At 38.6% G+C, this 22964-nt stretch overlaps 1 protein-coding gene across 1 annotated transcript in view; it reads left to right on the forward strand.

Annotated features, from left to right (window-relative positions):
• The window catches only part of TBK1 (TANK-binding kinase 1), a 92626-nt gene that overhangs the window by 23988 nt on the left and 45674 nt on the right, over positions 1-22964 (forward strand). The window contains exons 3-4 of the mRNA XM_006859518.1: positions 1792-1921; positions 12660-12841. Coding sequence (XP_006859580.1) covers positions 1792-1921; positions 12660-12841 — 312 coding nt within the window. The remainder of the gene's footprint in view (positions 1-1791; positions 1922-12659; positions 12842-22964) is intronic.

The following is a 22964-nucleotide window of genomic DNA, read 5'->3' on the forward strand; positions in this document are numbered from 1 at the left end:
ATAAAAATTGAAATCTTTCAAGAAAGTGAGGCGGCACAAGAGGCACTCACTCATCTCTGCCAAGAAATTTGGAAGACAACTATCTGGCCTACTGACTGGAAGAGATCAATGTTTATGCCCATTCCAAAGAGAGGTGACCCAACGGAATGCGGAAATCATCGGACAGTCTCTTTGATATCTCAAGCGAGTTAAGTTTTGCTAAAGGTAATACAGAAATGGCTATAATCATACATTGACAGAGAACTTCCAGAGGTTCAAACTGGATTCAGAAGAGGCTGTGGAACAAGAGGTATCATTGCTGATGTCTGGTGGAAATTGGAAATATACGTGGCAGTGGTTAAATTAGTGAAGTGCATTTTATTTTTATCAAATGGGCCTGAACTCAGATGCCCGGCATTAGCTGGTCTAAATGTTCACGTCACATAATCAGAACCAGTTGGGAGGCCACTGTTTTGATTGGACCTTTTTTTTTTCCCTTAAAGGCACACTTTGTTGTTGTTAGTGCTTTTGAGTTAGTTTCGACTCATAGCGACCTTTATAGGGTTTCCGAGGCTGTAAATCTTTGCAAGAGCAGGAAACCTCATCTTTCTCCCAGAGTGGCAGGGTGAGTTTGAACCACCAGCCTATGGTTCACAGTCCAGTGTTTATCCTTATGAGACTAATATGTGTATTACTGAGATAATTTATTTGCAGTCATCCACTGATAGCAGAGACATGTTCAAACACGTTTTGTTTGGAATAAACCATTGTTAACTGGAACTCAAATAACAATACATTTTGACTTAGCATCGTATACAGTATAATATACATGCAGTGTTATACATACATAATTTGATATATAGGAAGAAATGACTGAAAGGAAATATATAAAAATATTAAGATAGTATCATTGGGTTATGAGATTATTTGATATTTTTAAATTTTTCAATTGTCAACATCTATTAGATCATAATTTAATAACATGTTTTTATTCTTATGGCTACTGAATAGTAAAGAAATTTAAAATACTTTATAAATTCATTTGGGGTATATAGAAAAAGTTATGAGGGAGAATGGAGAAAAAGTTGGAAGATAGATACTGGGTTATATAACTCATGTTCACATTTTCATGTTTCTTATAATAATGTTTGGAGTCCTGGTGTGGCACTGTGGGTTAATGTGCCAGACTGCAAAGCTGTTTGAACTGCAAGGTTAGTGGTTCAAGCTCACCAGCAGCTCCTCAGAAACCCTATACAGGGTCACTATGGGTCAGAACTGACTCTGCTGCACTTGACAACAACATAAAAATGTTTATATTTAATTTTATAGTATTTCCTTAATAAGGTATTGTTAAATTTATGATAATTTAACAATCATTGTTACATTAAAATCAAGTTGTAAAACAAATCTGCAGCTCAGATACAAATGAGCGGATTGCTGCTCCACTGTAACAGACCCGATTCCTTGAAGTAGAATGATTTTAAGTGTTTAAGATATTTATTAGACCAGCTGATTGTCTTAAATATATTGTTTTTGTATAAGAAATTAAAGATAATGTTGACATAACTTACACTATAGTAATGATTTTCTAGTTCCTACTTAGCAAGGTTTCACTATTGTTTGTCTTCAAAAACAAATTTAACTTGTTTACTCAGTAGGACTTGGGAACATGATAATTCTTATATGTATGTAATCAAGTATTTAATGAATCCATGGTGAACAGTTCATAGCGCCTTCATCATTGTTGCAAATTCTACATTTAAAGGATATCAACTAAGTACTAACATATAATAAAAAAAATTTTTTTTTCAGACAACTACAAGACATAAAGTACTTATTATGGAATTTTGCCCATGTGGAAGTTTATACACTGTTTTAGAAGAGCCTTCTAATGCCTATGGACTACCAGAGTCTGAATTTTTAATTGTTTTGCGAGATGTGGGTATGTTGGATTATTTATATCGTTTTATATGCATATACATTTATTGACATAAGAATAAAATTTCTTACATTCATTCCAAATCAAAGTTCCTTAGAATGTGCTTTCTTAGACATGACATTAAAAGTACAAGTGCCAATAAATAAATAAATTGGACTTCCACATTAAAAACATTTGTACTTTAAAAAGCGCTATCAAGAAAATAAAAACCACAGAATGGTAAAAAAAAAAAAAAATTGTGAATCATATATCTGATAAGGTAATTTCACCTAGAATATATAAAGGACTCTTACAACTCCACGATAAAATAACAACTCAGTTAAAATATGGACAGTGGATTTGAGTAGTGCTAATAGTAAGTATGAGTCCTCATGTGGCACTGTAGGATAACCATTAGACTGGTAACTGTAAGGTTGGCAGTTCAGACTCACCAGCCACTCTTGGAAATCCTTCCTATACAGGGTATCTATGAGTTGGAACCGACTTGATGGTACACAAAAACAATAGTAGGTATGTGTTGTTTTTTTTAAAAATATTTTAAATAATCTGAGATTAGTAACAGCCACTGCATTGCTTAAAAGGGCAATGTTTTTTTTTACTTTTTATTGTGACTTGAGTGAAGGTTAACAGACAAGATCATCAACTTTACATTCAACAAATTATTTTCTTTGTGATTAAAATCTCTTCTCTGAAAACAACATGTTATCTTAACTTTCTCCCTGTGACTTCCCTTTTACATCTTATTTTTCACAAATTAACGAAGCAAAAATATTTGATGTACACATACAAAATGAAAAACATGTATTCATTTAAATGTCCTAAGGGCACATTCTGCAAGCCAGCCTCCTGCCCGCAGGCACTCAGCTTTACTTCTTACATGAGCGAAGAGCCCACAGCTACTCTCTCTCCACCCTGCCTCTGCCACCACCTCTACCACTTCCACTTTTCTAGTAGGATCTCATGCTCCACTCTCATGCTTCCTTCTTGATGGTCTTAAGATCTCCTGTTCCTGAAATGAAAGATAAACTACTCCCCCTTTTAGTTACATATCTTCTTTTTACAGTTGTGATAATAACAACTAATCCTGCTAAGAATTACTCACAATTAAAACCTAAAATCCTATCAGCATCACCCCTCATCCCTATCACCAGGTCCATCTGGAGAAAAGGAAAACTATTCAGTTGGGAGTCTACCTTACCCCACTCATTCTGAAACTAAGCACACTCATAAAAGCTTGTAAGCCACCTACTTTGTGCCTTTATAGCCCCCATTTTTTTTTTAAAAAGCTTATATTGTGAATTGAGTGATAGTGTACAGGAAAGACCATTTGTTTTACACTCAATAAGTCATATTTTATTTCATTGCAATGATTAGCCCATCTGTTAGCAGTATTTACATCTAATTCCCCCCCCCCTTTTTTTTAATGTACAGAAAATATGTTGTTGTTAGGTGCCATTGAGTCAGTACTGACTCATAGCAACCTTATGCACAACAGAACAAAACTCTGCCTGGTTCTGGGCCAACCTCACAATTGTTACCATGCTTGAGCCCATTGATGCAGCCTCTTTGCCAGTCCATTTCACTGGGGGGTCTTCCTTCTTTTTCTCTGACCCTCCACCTTACCAAATATGATATCCTTCTCCAGCAACTGGTCCCTCCTGACAATATGTCCTAAGTATGAGAGACAAAGTTTAGCCCTCCTGGCTTCCAAGGAGCATTCTGGCTACACTTCTTCCAGAACGGATCTCTTGGTTCTTTTGGCAGCCCATGGCACTTTCAATAGTCTCCTCCAACACCATAACTCAAAAGTATCAATTCTTCTACGGTCTTCCTTATTCACTGTCCAGATTTCACATGCATATGAGCTTATTGAAAATACTATGGCTTGGGTCAAGCACACCTTACCCCTCAAGCTGACAATGTATATATTCGTTTAAATGTCTAAAGGGCACATTTTGCAAGCCAGCCTCTTGCCCACAGGCACACAGCCTTCCTCATTTCATGGGCTGAGAGTCCTCAGCTGCTCTCTCTCTCTGTGCCTTCACCTCTGCCTCAGTATCTGCTGTTGTCACTTTTCTGGTTAGGATCTCATGCTCCACTCATGCTCTTCCCTCTTGATGGTCCTAGGGTCCTCTATTCCTGGAGTGGAAGATTAACTATTCCCACATTTTAGTTTCACGTCTTCTACATTTATAGTTGTGACTACCACAATTAGTCATGATAACAATTGCTCACTATTGAATCAAAAAGTCCTAGCCCCATTCTCCCCTATCCCACTTCACCAGACCCATCTGGACAAGAGAAAAACTATTCAGTGGGAATTCTACCCTACCCCATCATTCAGAAACTAAGCACACTCATGAAACCTTTTAAGCCAGCCACTCTTTGCTCGTATAGCCCCCCCCCCCTGCCATTTTTGGTAGCCAATGTCTTAAGTTGCCCATCCCTATCAACCTAGTGTACTGAGGGGGCAAGCTTGATCTTTGATATGAAAAATCCTTCCCTGTTGGTTGGAATTTTGAGCAGCTACATCCATAAGCAAAGGTCCAGTTCATCAAATTGTAGCAATTTACACTTGCTGCCTATCTCAAACTTCTTTATCTTCATCTGCTCGAGTTCTGGTCAGCAAGGCATCCAAGCTAGGTCACATGGGTACCATCTGCAAGTTTGCCTCCTCCCCCTTCAGACCATCTGATCCCCAGTGACTAGGTCATTGTCCATGGGTTCGGGAGTTCACACATCTTACTAAACTTAAGACCAGCCAGCCCTTCCTCTTCTCTCTCTTATTTCAAGGTCAACAGGTATCAATGGCTGCCAAACTTAGTCACTGCCAACCTTAGCTCTTGTCTTCCTTGCTGCATTTCCCCCACTTCCACTTACAAATAGACCTGGGCAGTCACCAGCAAGTTTACAAGCCTGCCCATGTGTTCCCTTCAAATTTTGGAAGGGGTTTACCCTGATGAACTGACTTTTCTTGCCTTGATGCTCCAAGGCAAACAACTTGCTTGATCTTGTAACAACCAGTCTGCTTTTTTTTGTTTTGTTTTAATGTTGGTCTATCTTTCAAGAAATTTCTTCTGTTCCTCTAGTGACTCCAGGTTGGTCTGCTTGTCGTTTCAAGTGAGAATGTCCCACCTCAGAAGGTTCTGGGTGGGGTAAAGATTCTACATAAGGCCCCGTACTCCACAAAGGCTTATCAGGAAGCATATTTCTCTGGGCAGATTATAGTACCCCTTCTAACTACTCCATTCAGTTATAGACTGAAGACAGGCTTACAAGCTTTCTGTAATCATAGTCCCCAATATTCCTTTCTATCCCACTTAAATGTCTGTTTTACTATAGTAGGCAGAGGAAAGCAATATCCACAAGACCAAGGCCAAGCACCTTAACATTATTTCCCCTCCTTGACCCATTCAGACTCCGTCTCAATCCCTGTATCACAGAGCCCTGTTGTTCTAAGGTTGAATGTACATCACTATTTTCCACTAACCCTTTTAGCCCATGCAAACCTTCCTAAGTCTTCCTCTATATTCTTTGTTAGTCTACCTTCCTCCCCCTTCTTGTGTACTACCGTCCCACTCCTTGTATATTGCCTTCCCTAATCTGTCATGTGTCTATCCCCTAACCTGTGATTTACTCTCCTCTCCCACTACCTGTGGTAATCATCAAAGAATTCTTTTTGCCTGGAAATCATTTATTAAGCTTTTAAAATAGTTGTGTTATGCAATATTTGTCTTTTAGCGATTGTCTGATTTCACTCAGTGTAATGTCATCCAGGTTCATCCATGTTATGAGGTGTTTTGCAGCTTCGTGATTATTCTTAAAGATAGCATAGTATTCCGTTGTGTGTATGTACCAAAGTTTGTTTATCCATTCTTCCTTTGGTGGGCACTTAGACTGCCTCCATCTTTTTGCTATTGTGAATAGTGCTACAGTGAACATTAGTGTGCATGTATGTACATGTGTTCTGGTGTGGCACTGGACTGCAAGATTGGTTTGAACTGCATTAACGGCAGTTCAAAGTCAACCTCCACTCCTTGGAAACCCTATACATGGTCACTGTGAGTCGGAACCAACTCGACTGCACTTAACAACAATAACATAAACCAAGTAGAGGGTTTGCTGGATCATAAGGTATTTCTATTTCCAACTTTCTGAGGAAATGCTGTAGCATTTTCCTGAGTGGTTGAGGCATTTTACAATCCCACCAGCAATGTAGGAGTGTCCCAGTTTCTCCACACCCTATCCAGCATTTGTTGTCCTGTGCTCACTTGAGTTTCACAGGTATTGCTGGTTTCGTTGTTGTTTTGATTGTATCTCTCTTATAACTGCTCCTAGAAATCCCTTAACAGGGTTGCTATGGGTCAGAGATTACTCGACGGCACTTAACAACAACAGTGGCTAATAATTGTGACCATTTCTTCATATGTTTATTGGCTGCCTGAATATCTTCCTTTCATATCTGTGCCCACTTTTTAATTGGGTTACTGGTATTTTTTTTGTAGACGTGTTTTAGTTTGCTGTAGATTTTAGACACTAGACCCTTGTCTAATAAGTCATGGCAAAAAAAATGTTTTCCAGTCTGTGGGCTCCCTCTTTACTCCTTTGGTGAAATATTTTGATACACATAAGTTTCTAATTTTCAGTATGTCCCAGTCATCTATTTTGTCTTCTATTGTTTGTGCATTTTTTGTAATTTTTGATAGTCTACGTATGCCATGTATTGTTGTTAAGTGCCGTCGAGTCAGTTCCAACTCATAGCAACCCTATATAGCATTTCCAAGGAATAACTGCTGAGTTTGAACTGCTGGCCTTGTAGTTCAAACCTACCTTGTGGTCCAGTGCTTTATCCTACAGTGCCACACTAGGACTCCTATGCCGTGTATTGTTGTTGTTGTTAAGTGCCATCAAGTTGGTTCCGACCCATAGAGACCCTGTATAGGGTTTCTGAGGAGCAGCTGGTGAGCTTGAGCCACTGGCCTTGCAGTTCAAACTGGCTTTGCAGTCCAGTGCATTAACCTGCAGTGCCACACCAGGACTCCTTAAATTCATCCTTATTTTTTCCATCGATGATCTTTATTATTCTGGTATTTACATTGAGGTCTTTAATCCATGTTGAGTTAGTTTTTGTATGTGGTATGAGATATGTTTTGTTTCATTCTTTTGCATATTGATTTCCAGTTTTGCCAGCACCATTTGTTGAAGAGACTATCTCTTCCTAATCTAATGTATTTTGGCCCTTTGTCACAGATAGTTGACTGTATGTGGATGAATTAACTTTTAGGTTCTCAATTCTGTTGCATTGATCTATGTATCATTCATTGTGTGCCAGTACCAGGCTGTTTTGACCACTGTGGCAATGGAATAAATTTTGAAATCAGGAATTGAGAGGCCTCCAACTTTGTTCTTCTTAAGCAGTGGTTTGCTTATCTGAGGACTCTGTCCCTTCCATATTTAAAGTTCATGATCATTTCTTTGTCTTGTTTTCCATATGTTGTTATAATCTGGATTGGGACTGGGATTGTCTCATATCTGTAGATTACTTTGGGTAGTATTGGCATTTTCACAATGTTAAGTCTTCCTGTTCATGAGCATGGTATATCCTTCCATTTTTGTAAATCTCTTTTGGCTTTTTGTAGTTGTGTTATGTAGTTTTCTTTGTATAGGCCTTTTGTTTCTCTGGTTAGACTTATTCCTAAATATTTCATCCTTTAGGTTGCTATCATAAATGGTATTGTTTTCCTAATTTCCTTTCCAGAGCTGTCTTTATTGTTCTTGTTGTTGTTAGGGGCCACTGGGTTGGTACCGACTCATAGTGACACTGTACACAGCAGAACAAAACACTGCCCAGTCCTGGGCCAACCTCACAATTGTTGCCACACTTGAGCCCATTGATGCTGCCACTTTGCCAATCCATCTTGCCGGGATCTTTATTAGTATGGAGGAATCCAACTTATTTTTGTCTGTTGATCTTGTACGTTGCCACTTTGCTGAGTCTTCTAATGGGTTCTAGATTTTTTGCTGAGTCTTTGGGATTTTCTGTATATAGGATCATATCATCTGCAAATAGAGTTTTACTTCTTTGCCAATTTGAATGCTTCTAATTTCCCTTCTTCCCTTTCTTGTCTCTGCTAAGACTTTCAACACAATAGTGAATAGGAGTGGTTATAAATGGCATCTTTATCTTGTTCCTGGTGGCAAAGGTAATGCTTTCAGTTTCTCTCTGTTGAGAGTGTTGTTGGCTGTTGGTTTTGTACCTATACTCTTTTTTTTTTTTTTTTTTTTTAAGTTTTTATTGAGTGAAAGTTTACAGGGCAGATCATCAGTTTTACATTCAACAAATCCTGTACTGTGTTTCATTACAATGATTATAATCCCCTCCACGTACCATCAGATAACAGTACTTCTATTTACTTTAGCTTTTTTTTAAAACAAAACAAAACAAAACAAAAAACACTTAGGCATCTATAATAATTTACAACACCAAAGGGCACATTCTGAAAGTCTGCCTCCTGGCCAGCAGCTCTTAGTCCCTCTCTTCCCATGAATCTAGAGTCCTCAGCTGCTCCCTCTCTCCATGTCCCCATCTCTGCCTCCATCTCTGGTGTCGCTGCTTTTGTGGATAAGGTCTCACATTCCGCTTGTGCTCTTCTCCCTTGATGATCCTAGGGTCCTTTGTTTCTGGACTATAACATTAACTGTTCCCCTGTTTTTGTTACAAAACTTCTACCTTTACAATTGTGAGAGTTGCAATTAGTCATGATTACTCATTATTGAATTATAAGAATCTTATCTCCATCTCTTCACCAGACCCATGTAGAAAAGATGAAAACTATTCAGTGGGGACTCTTTCTTCCCCCACACACTCTTAAACTAAACTCCCTCTTGAACCCTTGTAAGCTAGTCACTTCATGCTTTATCACCCCCTCATTTTAGGTACCCAATATCTAAGTTATCTGCCCCTATCTATCCTGTGTACAAAGGGGATAACATTGATACTTGATGTTAAGACTCCTTTACTCTCTGTTGGTATATAGAGTTACTGTCTCTATGAGTATAGGTCAAGTTCATCAAATTGTAGCAATTAACCCTCGTTTCATTTATTAAAAATTGCTTTTCTGTTTTTATCTTCCTCTAGTTGAGTTCTGATTATCAAGCCATTGAGACTAGGTCAGATGGGTACTTTCTGCAAGTTTGGGTGTTCTTTTGCATCGCCCCTCACTTCATATCAGCTGGATGCTTCACTCTCAGCTCTAGCCCTCTGTGGCTGTGTTCTTGTCCATGGGCTCAGGTGTCCCCAGATGTCATTACACTTTGGACCAACCAGCCCTTCCTCTTCTCTCTCTCATATCCAGGTCCACAGGAGTCTATGGACCATGGTTGAACTCAGTCCATTTCTTCATTGCTGCCTTTCCCCCTCTTCCACTCACCAGTAGACCAGTGTGGTTGTCAGCAGCTTACATGCCTGCTGATGTGTTCCTTTTGAGTTTCAATCTTAGAGGGGGGTTTGCCCTGAAGGAACTTGATTGCTTGCCTTGATGGCTTCCCGGCAAACAGCTTGCTTATTCTTGTAGTAGCTAGTCATGCTGACTTTTTTGTTTTGGGTTTTTCCTGATGATCTTTCTTTGAAGATGTATCTTATGTTGCTCTAGCTGTTCAGGCTGGTCTGCCTGTCCTTTCTAGTGGGACTATCCCACCTCTGAAGTTTCTGGATGGGGCTCAGGATTCCACCTAAGATCCTATACACTGCATAGGCTCCACAGGAGGCCTATTTCACTGGGCACGTTCTAGAACCCCTTTTAGGTATTCCAATCAGTTATAGGCTGAAGATGGGCTTACAAGCTTTCTCTAATCATGTTTCCTGACATTCCTTTCTATCCCACTTAAGTGTCTATTTTACAATAGTAGGCAAGGGAAACCAATATAAGACAGTCAAGCATCTTAGTATTAATTCCCCTCTTCAAACTAAGCCTTGATCCCTATAACACAGAGCCCTGTTGTTCCAAGGTTGAGCATGCATCACTATTTACCTCTGCCCTGTTTAGCCCATGCAAACCTGTGTCAGGGTCCCCCTGTCTACCTTGTTCTTCCCCCCCTCTCTCCTATATATATATGCTCTTAATTATGTTGAGAAACTTCCCTTCAATTCCTCCTTTGTTGAGTGTTTTTATCATGAATGGGTGTTGGATTTTGAGACATGCCTTTTCTGCGTTAGTCAATATGAGTATGTGATTCTTTATCTTATTTGTAATTTATATGGTGAATTACACTGATTGTTTTCTAATATTGAGCCTTGCATCCCTGGTTTGAATGCTGCTTGATCATGATGTATTATTTTTTTGACATGTTGGTGAATTCTATTGTGTGACCCCCCATTTTTGATAGCCAGTGCTAGATTGTCTCTATCAATCCACTGCACTGAGGAAAACAAGCTTGATCCTCTATATGAAGAATCCTTCCATTCCAATTGGAATTTTGAGCCAACTACATCCATAAGCAAAAGGCCAGTTCATCAAATTTTAGCAATTTTACTTACAGTAATCAGGCATCTTTATCTTCATATGGTTGACTTCTACCTAGCCATCCAAGCTAGGTCAAATGGGTAGTAACTGCAAGTTTGCGGGTTCACGCATGCCTCCCTGTGCTTCAGACCAGCTGGCCACTTCACTTTCAGGTCTAGCCCCCAGTGACTAGGTCAGTGCTCATAGGCTCAGGAGTTCACACAGCTCCGTAAACTTCAGACCAGCCAGGCCTTCCTCTTCTCTCTTTTATCTTGAGGTCAAGGAGTGTCAATGGAGCATGGTCAAACTCAGCCCATTTCTTCATTGCTCCATTTCCCCCACTTCTACTCACAAGTAGACCTAGATGGTCACAGTGGACACACTAGCCTGCTTGTGGGTTCCTTTTGAGTTTCAATCTTAGAAGGTTTTTTGTTTTTTTTTTTTGATGGGCTGTTTTTTCTTACCTTGATACTTCCAAAGCAAACAGTTTGCTTGATATCCTAATAGCCAAACAGTCTATTTTTATTCTGCAGGTCTGTCTTTCAATAAGATTCTTCTGTTCTCCATGCAGTTCTGGGCTGGTCTGCATGTTTTTTCAAGTGTGAATGTCCCAACTCAGAAGGTTCTGGGATGGGACTCAGGATTCCACCTAAGGCCCCATACTCAACAAAGGCTTAATAAGAAGACTATTTCCCTGGGCACATTCTAATTCCCTTAAAAGGGCACATTTTGTGGTATGTGAATTACATGTCAACATTAAGCTGTTGTTTTGTTTTTTTTTGTTGTTTTTTTTAAAATTATGATGAAGGAGGATAGCCCAGAATTAAAGAGATGTATCATTTACTAGAAGTTCTTGAAATAGACACTTAGAGCTGAGTGGAAACTATTTATAATGGGAGAAAACAGAATTGATAGTTTTGGGAACAAGTTAAACAACACTCAAAACCAAACCCACTATTGTCAATTCTGATTCATAGCAAACCCTCCATAGGGTAAAATAGAACTGGTCTATGTGATTTTCAGGACTAAATCTTTATAGACGTGCACTGCCACATCTGTTGCCCATGGATGAATGCTACAACGATTGAATTAAATAGAAGATATAGATCATTGATGTCTTCATGAGTACAACTTTTAAGATTTAATAATTATACCTTAATACCCATAAATGTACTCTCAAATGTTATATTTGGACATCTTTCTATCAGCTATCAGACAAATGTTTCAAGCTCTCACTTGGTGGTATTGCTGGTGAATTATCCCTAGCAGCATAGTCTGAGCATTGTAACCACCATTGCCTTAAAAAACAAACAAACAAAAAGCCTTTGGAATAGCACTGTATATGAAGAGACTTCAAAATTTTTGTGGAAAACTGGAATGAAATATAATATGAAATTTTTCCACAAACGTTTTGAAGCCCCCTCATTGTGTCTAAAAGAGTATTATGAGAAATATATTTGTTTATCGTTCCCTTTTACTTTTTTACTATTTTATATGTTGTGTTCAGTTTACTTTTTATAAATAGTTTCCCAAGGTAAATTAATATAAAACTGTTGTGAACTATTGATATTTTTCTAGGGACTTTATTATTCTCAATAAATAAAGATTGCCCACATATACAGAGGGGCTTCAAAAGATTTGTGAAAAAATTCCATTACCTGTTAGTTCCTTTTCCATGAACATTTGAATAACCCTTGGTTATAAACAAAAGTAATTCAGGAGGAATCATACACTTACGATCTTCTTGTTGCATTTTCCTGGCAATATTTAAGAGAGCTTGGATTCTTCCTGTCTGTACTTCTCCGTATCATACCAAATATCCTTATAATTGCAACTGGAGATAAAAAAACATATGTTGTTGTTGTTATGTGCTGTGGAGTTGGTTCCGACTCATAGCAACCCTGTACAGGGTTTCTGACAGGGCTGTAAATCTTTACGGGAGCAGAACGCCTCATCTTTCTCCCACAGAACAGCTGGTAGTTTCGAACTGCTGACCTTGCGGTTTGCAGCCCGATTCATAACCACTACGCTACCAGAGCTCCTTAATAAGACATATATCATCTGTTAATTCTTTGATGAAAATGACCTGGGACCAATTTTTAGAAAAGCTTTATTAATGACTTGAGACTCTATGAATACAAGTGAATTATGTGCATGACCTGAGACAGATGCACTGACACATCCACACAAATATTGACATTATGATTTTTTTTGTTGTTATTTTGTATTTATTATTGAAGTGGGTGGAATGAATCATCTCCGAGAGAATGGTATAGTTCACCGTGATATCAAGCCAGGAAACATCATGCGTGTTATAGGGGAAGATGGACAGTCTGTGTATAAACTCACAGATTTTGGTGCAGCTAGAGAATTAGAAGATGATGAACAGTTTGTTTCTCTATATGGCACAGAAGAATATTTGGTAAGTCATTCTTCTCTATTTTATTCAAAGAAGCTGGATATATGGGAGACATAACTGAGTAATTGGCCAACCAATTCACTAACCATAAATTAAGATATTACTTAATTTTTATGACAAAATTAAATTTTCTATTCTAGTATCATGTATGACAAGGGAATTAGATGCTTATTTCTGAGAATTTTGTTTGTTTGTTTCTGTTAAAAATTCTAAAAAATTTTTGTGTCATTCTTAAATCTCCTGATTTAACTAATATTATGGATTAATGGAGTCCTGGTGTGGCGCTGAAAGCTAAGCACTAGACTGCTAACCACAGGGTTGGTGGTTCAAACCCACCAGCCACTCCTCAGAAACCGTATACAGGATCACTATGAGTTGTAAACAACTAGACGACACTTAACAACAACATGGATTTATAGTAAAAATAGAACTTTCTCTACACTCAAGGAATATACTTGCCAGGAAAGGCACCTGTTTTATGATCCCAGCAGTTAATGCATTATAAGTTTATTACAATACTATTCCTTATAGAGCAAAATTCATTATAATCCTGAAACAGAAGAATTTTACTCAGGGGTATTTGGTTATTGAAAGACCGAAAAGACCCTTTTGGGAAACGCACACAAAGATGAAATGCCTCTGGAAAGATCTAACTTGAGATACCAGAAAGTTTCCAGGTTTACTTAGTGTGTTTGTGTTAAGTTAGGACCTGTGTAAAACACTTATGAAAAGATCATACTTAAGAGTAAATACGTTTAAAAAAAGAAAGAGTAAATACATTTTAAATGTAATCAGGAAGTTTATATGAAATAAACCAAACCCACTGCCATTGCATGGATTCTGAGTCATAATGGCCCTACATAGGTTTTCCGAGACTGTGTATCTTTATACAGGAGCAAACAACTTTATCTTCCTGTTGCATAGCGACTACTGAGTTTGAATTTGCCAACCTTGTGATTAGCAATCTGATACCTAACTCACAGCATCACCAGGGCTTCTTTTATAATATGTAGCTATTGTTAGTTACTCATGGCTCTGGTTTTTATTTCAAAAGCCTTAGATTCTATGACTTGTTTTTGTTTTGTTTTGTTTTTTCAGTGTGTTCTTATAATACAAAGGATAAAGTCTCGCTGCCCTTGTAGTTTCATTCAGATTATTCCAAGTCTGGCATGAATTGAAGTGTCTTAGAATATTTTATTAGCAGTGTTATATGCTGTTGAGTTGGTTCATCTCATAGTGACCCTATGTATAACAGAATGAGACACTGCTCAGTCCAAGTCTGTCCTCAGAATTGTTATGTTTGGTCCCATTGTTCTTTCTCTCTCTCACTGACCCTCCACTTCACCAAGCATGGTGTCTTTTTCAAGGGACTGATCCTCCTGATAACATGCCCAAAGTATGAGAGAGACCAAGTCTTGCCATTGCCACTTCTTAGGAGCAATCCAGCCATACTTCTTCCAAAACAGATTTGTTCATTCTATTGGCAGTCTGTAGTATATTCAGTATTCTTCATCAACACCATAATTCAGATGGGTCAGTTTTTGTTCTTGCCTTACTTATTCATTGTCCAGCTTTTACATGCATATGAGATGATTGAAAATACCATGACTTGGACCAGGCATACCTTAGTTCTCAAAGTGATGTCTTTGATCTTTAATACATTAAAAACTTGTTTTTCAGCAGATTTGCCCGCAGCAATACATTGTTTGATTTCTTGACTGCTCCTTCTATAAGAAGTCTTTGACAACTGCAGTTTTTTTCTCTGTTGATCATGATGTTATTTATCTGTCTAGTTGTGCAAATTTTTGTTTTCTTTATGTTGAGGTGTTTGCTTTTGCCAAAAAAAAAAATTTGCCTCTACATTTCTGACCCTCACAGTCAGTCCTGGCAGTAGGTATTCACTGTTGTACCACAAGAGTCTTATCCCCATTTCCTTTTGTCAGCCCAGTCCCAACAGTTTGGAAATCATTCAGTAGAGGTTCTGCCTATCCTGCCTTGTCTGGAACTAGGCTCCCTCTTGAAAGTTTGTAAGCCAGTCGCTTCTTGCCTTTATATCCCCCCCACCCCCTTTTTGGTTCTGGGCAGTTTCCAGCTACCCTCAAGGTATTCCAGTCAGTTATAGGCTGAAGACAGGCTTATATGTTTTCTGTTGTGATGTTTCTGGCTATCCGCCCCCCCCCCCAAGTGTCTATTTCATAATGGTAGGATAGAGAGTCCAAGATTCAAAAGACAGCCAAGCATCATCCTAACTTTATTCACCTCTTTTCCCCTGTCAAGTCAGGCCTCAATCCCTGGATCCTGAAGCCCTGTTTTTCCAAGGTTATGCATACACCATCATTTACCTCTGTCCCACCTAGCCCCTGCGAACCTGCCCAACTGTTCTCCCTTCCACCTTCTTTTTCCCCTCTCCCTTCTTGTATATTGCCAGCCCCATCCCCCAGCTCCAAGGTTCTCCTGTGTCTATTCCCCACCCTGTGCTCTTACTTCCCCTCCCTCCTTCCCCACCTCTCATCCCGTAAATACTGGTGATCAGCATCCCCTTTTGGGTGGGTTCTTTTTCTTAGTTTTTTACAATAATGGTCTTATGCAGTATTTCTCCTTTTGTGACTGAATAATTTCACTCAGCATAATGTCCTCAAGGTTCATCCATGTTATGCAATGGCTTGCAGCTTCCTTGTTGTTCTTCGAGGTAGCATAGTATTCCATTGTATGCATGTACCTCAGTTTGTTTATCCATTCTTCAGTTGATGGGCATTTTAGTTGTCTCCCTTTTTTTGCTATTGTAAATAGTGCTGCTATTTTTGGTGTGCGTATATATATCTATGTATGTTATGGCTTGTATTTCTTGTGGGTAAATACCAAGTAGAGGAATTGCTGGGTCATAAGGTATTTGTATTTCCAACCTTCTGAGGAAGCACCATATTGCTTTCCAGAGTTGTTGGACCATTTTGCAATCCCACCAACAAGGTAGGAGGATCCCAGTCTTTCCACATCCTTGTCAGCATTTGTTGTCTTCTGCTTTTTAGATCTTTGCTGTTATTGCTGGTGTGAGATGATATCTCATTGTTGTTTTGATTTGCATTTCTCTGATGGCTAGTGATCGTAAACATTTCTTCATATGTTTGTTGGCTGCCCAGATCTCCTCCTTGGTGAAATGTCTGTTCATGTCCTGTGTCCATTTTTTAATTGGGTTATTTATCTTTTTCTTGTAGAGGTGTTATAGTTTCCTATATATTTTAGAAATGAGTCCCTTATCTGATGTGTCGTTGCAAAAGATTTTTACCCATTCTGTGGGTTCCCTTTATTACTCTTTTGGTGAAGTCTTTTGATGCACATAAGTTTTTTTTAGTATGTCCCACTCATGTATTTTGTCTGTTTTTGTTTGTGTACTTTTCAAAAAGGAGCTCTGGTAGCATAGTGGTTACAAATCGGGCTGCAAATCTCAAGAGCAGCATGAGGCTTTCTGCTCCCGTAATGATTTACAGCCTCAGAAACCCTGTATAGGGTTGCTATGAGTCGGAACTGACTCCACGGCATATGACAACAACAACAACAACTTTTCAAAATGTTTAGTAGTCTGTTAATGCCCTGAATTATTGCCCTCACATTTGTCCCTATTTTTTCATTGATGACCTTCATAATTTGGGGATTCACATTTAGATCTTTAATCCATGCTGAGTTCGTTTTGGGTATAGGACATCAGGTAAAGGTCTTGTTTCAGTGTTTTGCATATCGCTGTCCAGTTCTGCCAGTACCATTTGTTAAAGAGACTGTCTCCCCCGCATGCAATATACCTAAGCACTTTGTTGAAAATCATTTGGCTGTATGTGGTTGGGTTAACTTCTGGATACTCGATTCTGTTCCATTATTCAATGTATTTTTTCATTGTACCAGTACCAGGCTGCTTTCACCACTGTGGCCATGGAGTAAATGTTGAAATCGGGGAGTGAGAGACCTCCAACCTTGTTCTTCTTAAACAGTGCTTTACTTATCCTGGGTCTCTTTCCTTTCTATATAAAGTTAGTAATTGTCTTTTCCATCTCTTTGAAGAATGTTGTTGGAATCTGGATTGGGATTGCATTGTATATGTAAATTGCTCTGGGCAGTACTGACAGTTTCATGATGTTGAGTCTTCCTATCCAGGAACATGGTATGTTCTTCCACTTCTGTAGGTCTCTCTTTGGTTTCTTGTAGTAGTGTTTTGTAATTTTCTTTGTATAAGTCCTTTGTTTCCCTAATGTATAAATCGTTTCCCTTTGTATAAGTCATTTATTCCTAAATATTTCATCTTTGTGCGGCTGTTTTAAATGGTATTGCTTGCCTAATGTCCTTTTCAGCGCTATCGTTGTTGCTGTAGAGAAATCCAACAGATTTTTGTATGTTGATCTTATATCCTGCCACTTTACTGAATCTTCTGATGAGGTCTAGTAGTTTTTTTTTTACTGAGTCTTTGGGGGTTTCTATGTATAGGACCATATCGTCTGCAAATAAGGAGAGTTTTATTTCTTGTTTGCCAGTTTGGATGCCTTTAGTTTCTCTATCATGCCGTATAGCACTGGCTAAAACTTCCAGCACAGTATTGAACAGGAGTGGTGATAAAGGGCATTGTTATCTGGTTTCTGTTCTTAGAGGGAAGGCTTTCAGTTTCTCTCCAATGAGAGTGATGTATGCTGTTGGTTTTGTATATATGCTCTTGATTATGTTGAGGAATTTCCCTTCAATTCCTACTTTGTTGAATGTTTTTTTTATCAGGAATAGATGTTGGATTTTGTCAAATGCCTTTTCTGCATCTATCGATATGGTCATGTGGTTCTTTTCCTTTTTCTTATTTATCTGATGGATTACATTTTTTTTTTTTTTTCCTAATGTTGAACCAATGACTTGGTCATGATGTATTATTTTTTTGATGTGCTGTTGGATTCTGTTGGCTAGGATTTTGTTGAGAATTTCTGTGTCTATGTTCATCAGGGATATTGGTCTATAGTTTTCTTTTTTAGTGATGTCCTTCCCAGGTTTTGATATGAGGGTTATGCTTGCTTCATAAAAAGTATTAGGGAGTTTTCCATCCTCTTCTATATTCTGGAGTAATTTAAGTAGAATTGGTGACAGTTCTTCCCTGAATGCTTGGTAGAATTCACCCATGAAGCCATCTGGGCCTGGACTTCTTTTGGTTGGTAGTTTTTTGATGACCTGATCAATTTCTTCTTTTGTTATGGGTTTGTTCAAGTTTTCTACTTCATTCTGAGTAAATTTAGGTAGGTCATGTTTTCTTAGAAATATATCTGTCTCTTCTAGATTTTCTAATTTGTTAGTACAAATCTTCATAGTATTCTGTTATCCTTTTGATTTTCTTTGGTTCCTTTCTAATGTTGAGTTATTTCTGTCTTCACCCTCTTTTCTTTTGTAGTTTTGCCAATGGTTTCTCAGTTTTCGTAATCTTTTCAAAGAACCAGCTTCGTGTCCTGTTGATTCTCTCTTTAGTTTTCTGTTTTCTATCTCGTTTATTTCTGCTCTTATCTTTACTCTTTACTATTTCCTTTTTTTTGGTGACTGTAGGTTCCCTCTGCTGGTCTGCTTCTAATTGTTGAAGATGCTGTGTTAATGTGTTAATTTTGGTTCTTTCCTCTTTTTGGATATGTTCATTTATCGCAATAAATTATCCTCTCAGCACTGCTTTTGCTGTGTCCCATAGATTTTGGTATGCTGTGTTTTCATTCTCGTTTGTTTCTAAGAACTTTGTGAATTCACGTTTTATTTCTTCTTTTGCCCAGTCACTTTTCAGCAGGGTGTTGTTCATTTTCCTTCTATCCAACTGTATTTCCTTGGTCTTCTTATTGTTTATTTCTAGTTTTATAGCATTGTGGTCTGAGAAGATGCTCTGTAGAATTTTGATGTTTGTAAATTTATGGAGGCTTGCTTTGTGAACTAACACATGGTCAGTTCTGGAAAATGTTCCTTGCACACTGGAGAAGAATGTATATTGTGCTGTAGTTAGATTGAATGCTCCTTATACATCAATGAGGTCAAATTGGTTGATTGTGTTGTTTAGTTCCTCTGTAAATTTGTCGAGTTTCTTTCTGGTTGTTCTGTCCGTTTTCGAGAGTGGCGTGTTAAAATCTCCCATTATAATTGTAGACTTACCTGTTTCTTTCTTCACGGCGAGTAAGGTTTGCATCATGTATCTTGTTGCTCTTTCATTGGGAGCATAAATATTTATTATGATTATGTCGTGTTGCACAATTGGCCATTTGATCATGAAATAGTGTCCTTTGTCTCTTATGCGGGTTTTTATCGTTAAAGTTTACTTTGTAGGAAATTGATTAGTAATGCCTCTCCTGCTTGTTTATTGTTGCAGTTAGCTTGGTATAGTTTTTTCTATCCATTAACTTTTAGTCTGTTTTTGTCTTTGTGTATAAGGTGTGTCTCTTGCAGGCAGCATATTGAAGGTCTTGTTTTCTTATCCATTCTGCCACTCTCTGTCTTTTCACTGGTGCATTCAGTCCATTGGCATTCAATGTAATTATCTATGGGTATGAATTAATTGCTGCCATTATATTACTTTTTTGGTAGTGCTGTTCATTCCTTTTTCTGCATCCTTCTTGTGCTGAGTTTGTGTTTTTTGTGCTATTTCTTGTCAGTTTCTTTTTAGTTTTCATGTTTGCTTGTTCTGCTTGGAAGTTCCTTTTCATGGTAAGTTGTGAAGTATTAACTTTCATTGGTATTACTTTATAGTCTACTAACTTTTCTCTCCATTTAAGTGAATCCATTGTCTCCTGTAATTTACTTGACATCCTCACCACCTGGGTCTCTGTTGCTATGTTTGTCCCATCTGTGACTTTGATATAATTTTGATCTTCGGTTGACCTCCCAGCTCCTTTGAGTTTGTTGTTGTAGTCTTCTTATGTTCTGGACTCTGCTATCTGTTGACTGAGTTCCAGGTGTTGTTGCCACGCCTGTCAATCTCTGTTTGTTGTCTGTTCTTGTTGGTTTTCAATCCACATTACTCCTTTAGGATGTTTTGATGTGAGGGCTTGGTTTTGATAAAATCTCTCAGCTTCTGTTTATCATGGAATGTCTTGATCGCACCATCGTATTTGATTGATAGTTTTGATGGATAGACGATTCTTGGTTAACAGTTTTTTTCTTGCAGGGCTTTGTATATGTCTTCCCATTGCCTTCTTGCCTGCATGGTTTGTACTAAATAGTCAGAGCTTAATCTGATTTGCTTGCCTTTATAAGTGACATTTCTCTTCTCCCTGGCCGTTTTCAGTATTCTCTCCTTGTCTTTGATTTTGGAGAGCTTGATTATTATATGTCTTTTTTACTTTATTTTGGGGTCTCTCCTTCCTGGGGTACGTTGGGCTTCTTGAATGTTTATCTTCTCATCTTTCAAGATGTTAGGGAAATTTTCTTCCAGAAGCTCTTCAACTATGTCCTCTGTGGACTTCTCTGATTCTTCCTTTTCCAGAATGCCAGTAATTCTTAAATTGTTCCTCTTCATGTTATCCAGCATGAATCTTAGACTCTCTTTTGATTTTTTTTATCCTTTTTTCTGCTTTCTCTTCTGTCTTAGCAGTATTGAGAGATTTGTCTTCCAGCTCACTAGTTCTGGCTTCCATCTCTTTAATTATGCTCCATTCCCCTTTCAGTGTATTATCCATTTCTGATATCTTATTATTAATCATCTGGAGACATCTTTTTGCAGGTTTTGAGTAGTCTCTAATGCTGTATCAATTGTATTTGATTGCTCCTGTAGTACGTTCCTGACTTCTTCCTTGTTTTCCTCTGCCCCTTTTCAGAGCATTTGAATTTGTTTCCATATCATTCTTCTGAATTCTTTTTCAGACATAACCAAAACCTGCTTTTCCTCCTCGAGAAAGTCTTTGTCTGTCTTCAGCTGATTTGTCTCAGCTACTCTCTTCTGTTTTGGACATGTTTTGATATTGTTTATTGTTTTTGGTTCGTCATTTCCAATAGTTATATGTTTTTTTGTTTATTTGTTTTTAAAGCTTTAGTGGATGTTTATTGTTTGTTGTTAAGCTTCCTGGGTGTCTCCTGGTGAATATGATCAGGAGATAGGCCTCCCTTTTTGCATGTAATGTTTAGCAGGTGTTGTTGGCGCTTATCTCAGTGATGGAATATTATGGGGTATGCTTATAGTTTGACTATATGGCTATGATTGCTGTGTCTTCTTGGGTAACATAGGGAGAAAAAGCTCCCACCTCCAGGAAAGATGTATGATCAAATGGACTAAAAGCGGAAGTAATATAAACGCAGAGACAAGAACCACCACTTTGGAACAGAATTGAAGCTGTGATTGACTGTCCCAAGCTACACAGGCAGTGTGTGTGCAAGGTAGAAGTCTCCAGCAGTGGGTGAGGGTGTACGCTCTCTCTTGCTCCTCCTCTAGTCACTACAGTAGAGGTGCGCAGGTGGATATTAAGAAGTTAATGGGAGAAAGATTGTTCACTACTTTTGTCTCTGAAGATGAGTTAGGTATCTGTGTGTGCACAGCACAATTCTCAAGATGGTTGAGTCCTTTTATGTTGGAGTTTTACAGTTTGATTTATATGGGTCCTGCTCAGGGAGCCCAGGTAGCGCAGTGGCCACAAATGCGGCCACAAACCGCAAGGTCAGCAGCTCAAAACCACCAGCCACACTGTGGGAGTAAGGCGAGATGCTCTGCTCTGCAAAGACCCACAGCCCTGGATACCCTGCACAGGGTCGCCTGGAGTCGGAACTGACTCCACTGTGGAGAGCCACCAAGGGTCCCACAGGATAAAATTTTAGAGCTGTGTCTCCGCAGCTGATGTCATAAGTCACCGCCAAGCTCCCTCTCACTGTACCATGGGAAAACTGTCCCATCTGATGTTGTTACGGCTGAGCAACAAAGGCAGGACAGCTACAAAAATGTGTAGTCTCCTACACCTTTTTTTTTGTTGTTTTTTTTGCAAATATCTCTGAACCACTTTTAACACCGGTTTTCTGAGCTGGACTAGTTGTAGCCCTGCCCTCTACACTGTGTGAGGGTAGGGTGGCCACAGAGGTAGTCCCGTTTCTAGATTCCTAACTCACAGTATGCTCCTTAATATCATGATTGTTTTCACTTGCGAGTGTGGGAAACTGACATCCTGGACCTTATGGTAGATCCGGAGATCTGGAGCTGTTCTGTGAACACTTCCTGCATGAGATACCAGTCCCTCTAGCATGGAGAATTCTCCACTTGACTTTCTCCACTGCTTCTGAAACCGAAAGTCAGCTGGACATTGTTTTGGAAGTTAAAGAATGTGTTGTTGTTAAGTGCTGTTGAGTTGGTTCCAACTCATAGTGCCCTGTGGAGGGTTTCTGAGGCATGGCTGGTGAATTTGAACGTCTGATCTCTCAGTTCAAACCAACCTTGAGGTACAGTGCTTATCCTACAGCACCACACCTCTAGAATATACTTAATGTCATGAGTCTGAATGGTAGATGAATGAGTAAAGCTAAATTTGTTTTGTTTTGTTTTTTTAATTTAAGGTTTTTATTGTGGATTGAGTGAAAGTTTACAGGGCATATCATCAGTTTTGCATTCAACAAATCATATACCTTGTTTTATTACATTGATTACAATTCCCTCCATATGCCATCAGTTAGCAGTATTTCTCTCTTTCCACTGTAGCTTTTTGAAAAACACACAAACAAACAAAAAAAATCACTGAGGCATATATAATAATTTACATCTCCAAACGGCACATTCTGCAAGTCTGCTCCTGGCCACCAGCTCTTAGTCCTTCTCTTCTTAGTCCATGAATCTAGAGTCATCTCCATGTCCCCATCTCCATGTCCCCATCTCTACCTCCATCTCTGGCACTGCTGCTTCTCTGGATAAGGTCCTGCATTCTGCTTGTGTGTTCCTCTCTTGATGGTCCTAGAGTCCTCTGTTTCTGGATTGTAAGATTAACCACTTCCCTTTTTTTATTATATAACTTCTACCTTTACAATTGTGACAGTTGCGATTAGTCATGATAACAGTTATTAACTATTGAATCTTACAAATCTTATCCCCATCTCTTTTCACCAGACCCATCTAGACAAGATGATAGCTATTCATTGGGGACTCTTTCTTTCCCCCCATACTCTTAAACTC

This window comes from Chrysochloris asiatica, unplaced genomic scaffold (genome assembly GCF_000296735.1).
Source record: "Chrysochloris asiatica unplaced genomic scaffold, ChrAsi1.0 scaffold00033, whole genome shotgun sequence".
NCBI classification, from domain to species: domain Eukaryota; kingdom Metazoa; phylum Chordata; class Mammalia; order Afrosoricida; family Chrysochloridae; genus Chrysochloris; species Chrysochloris asiatica.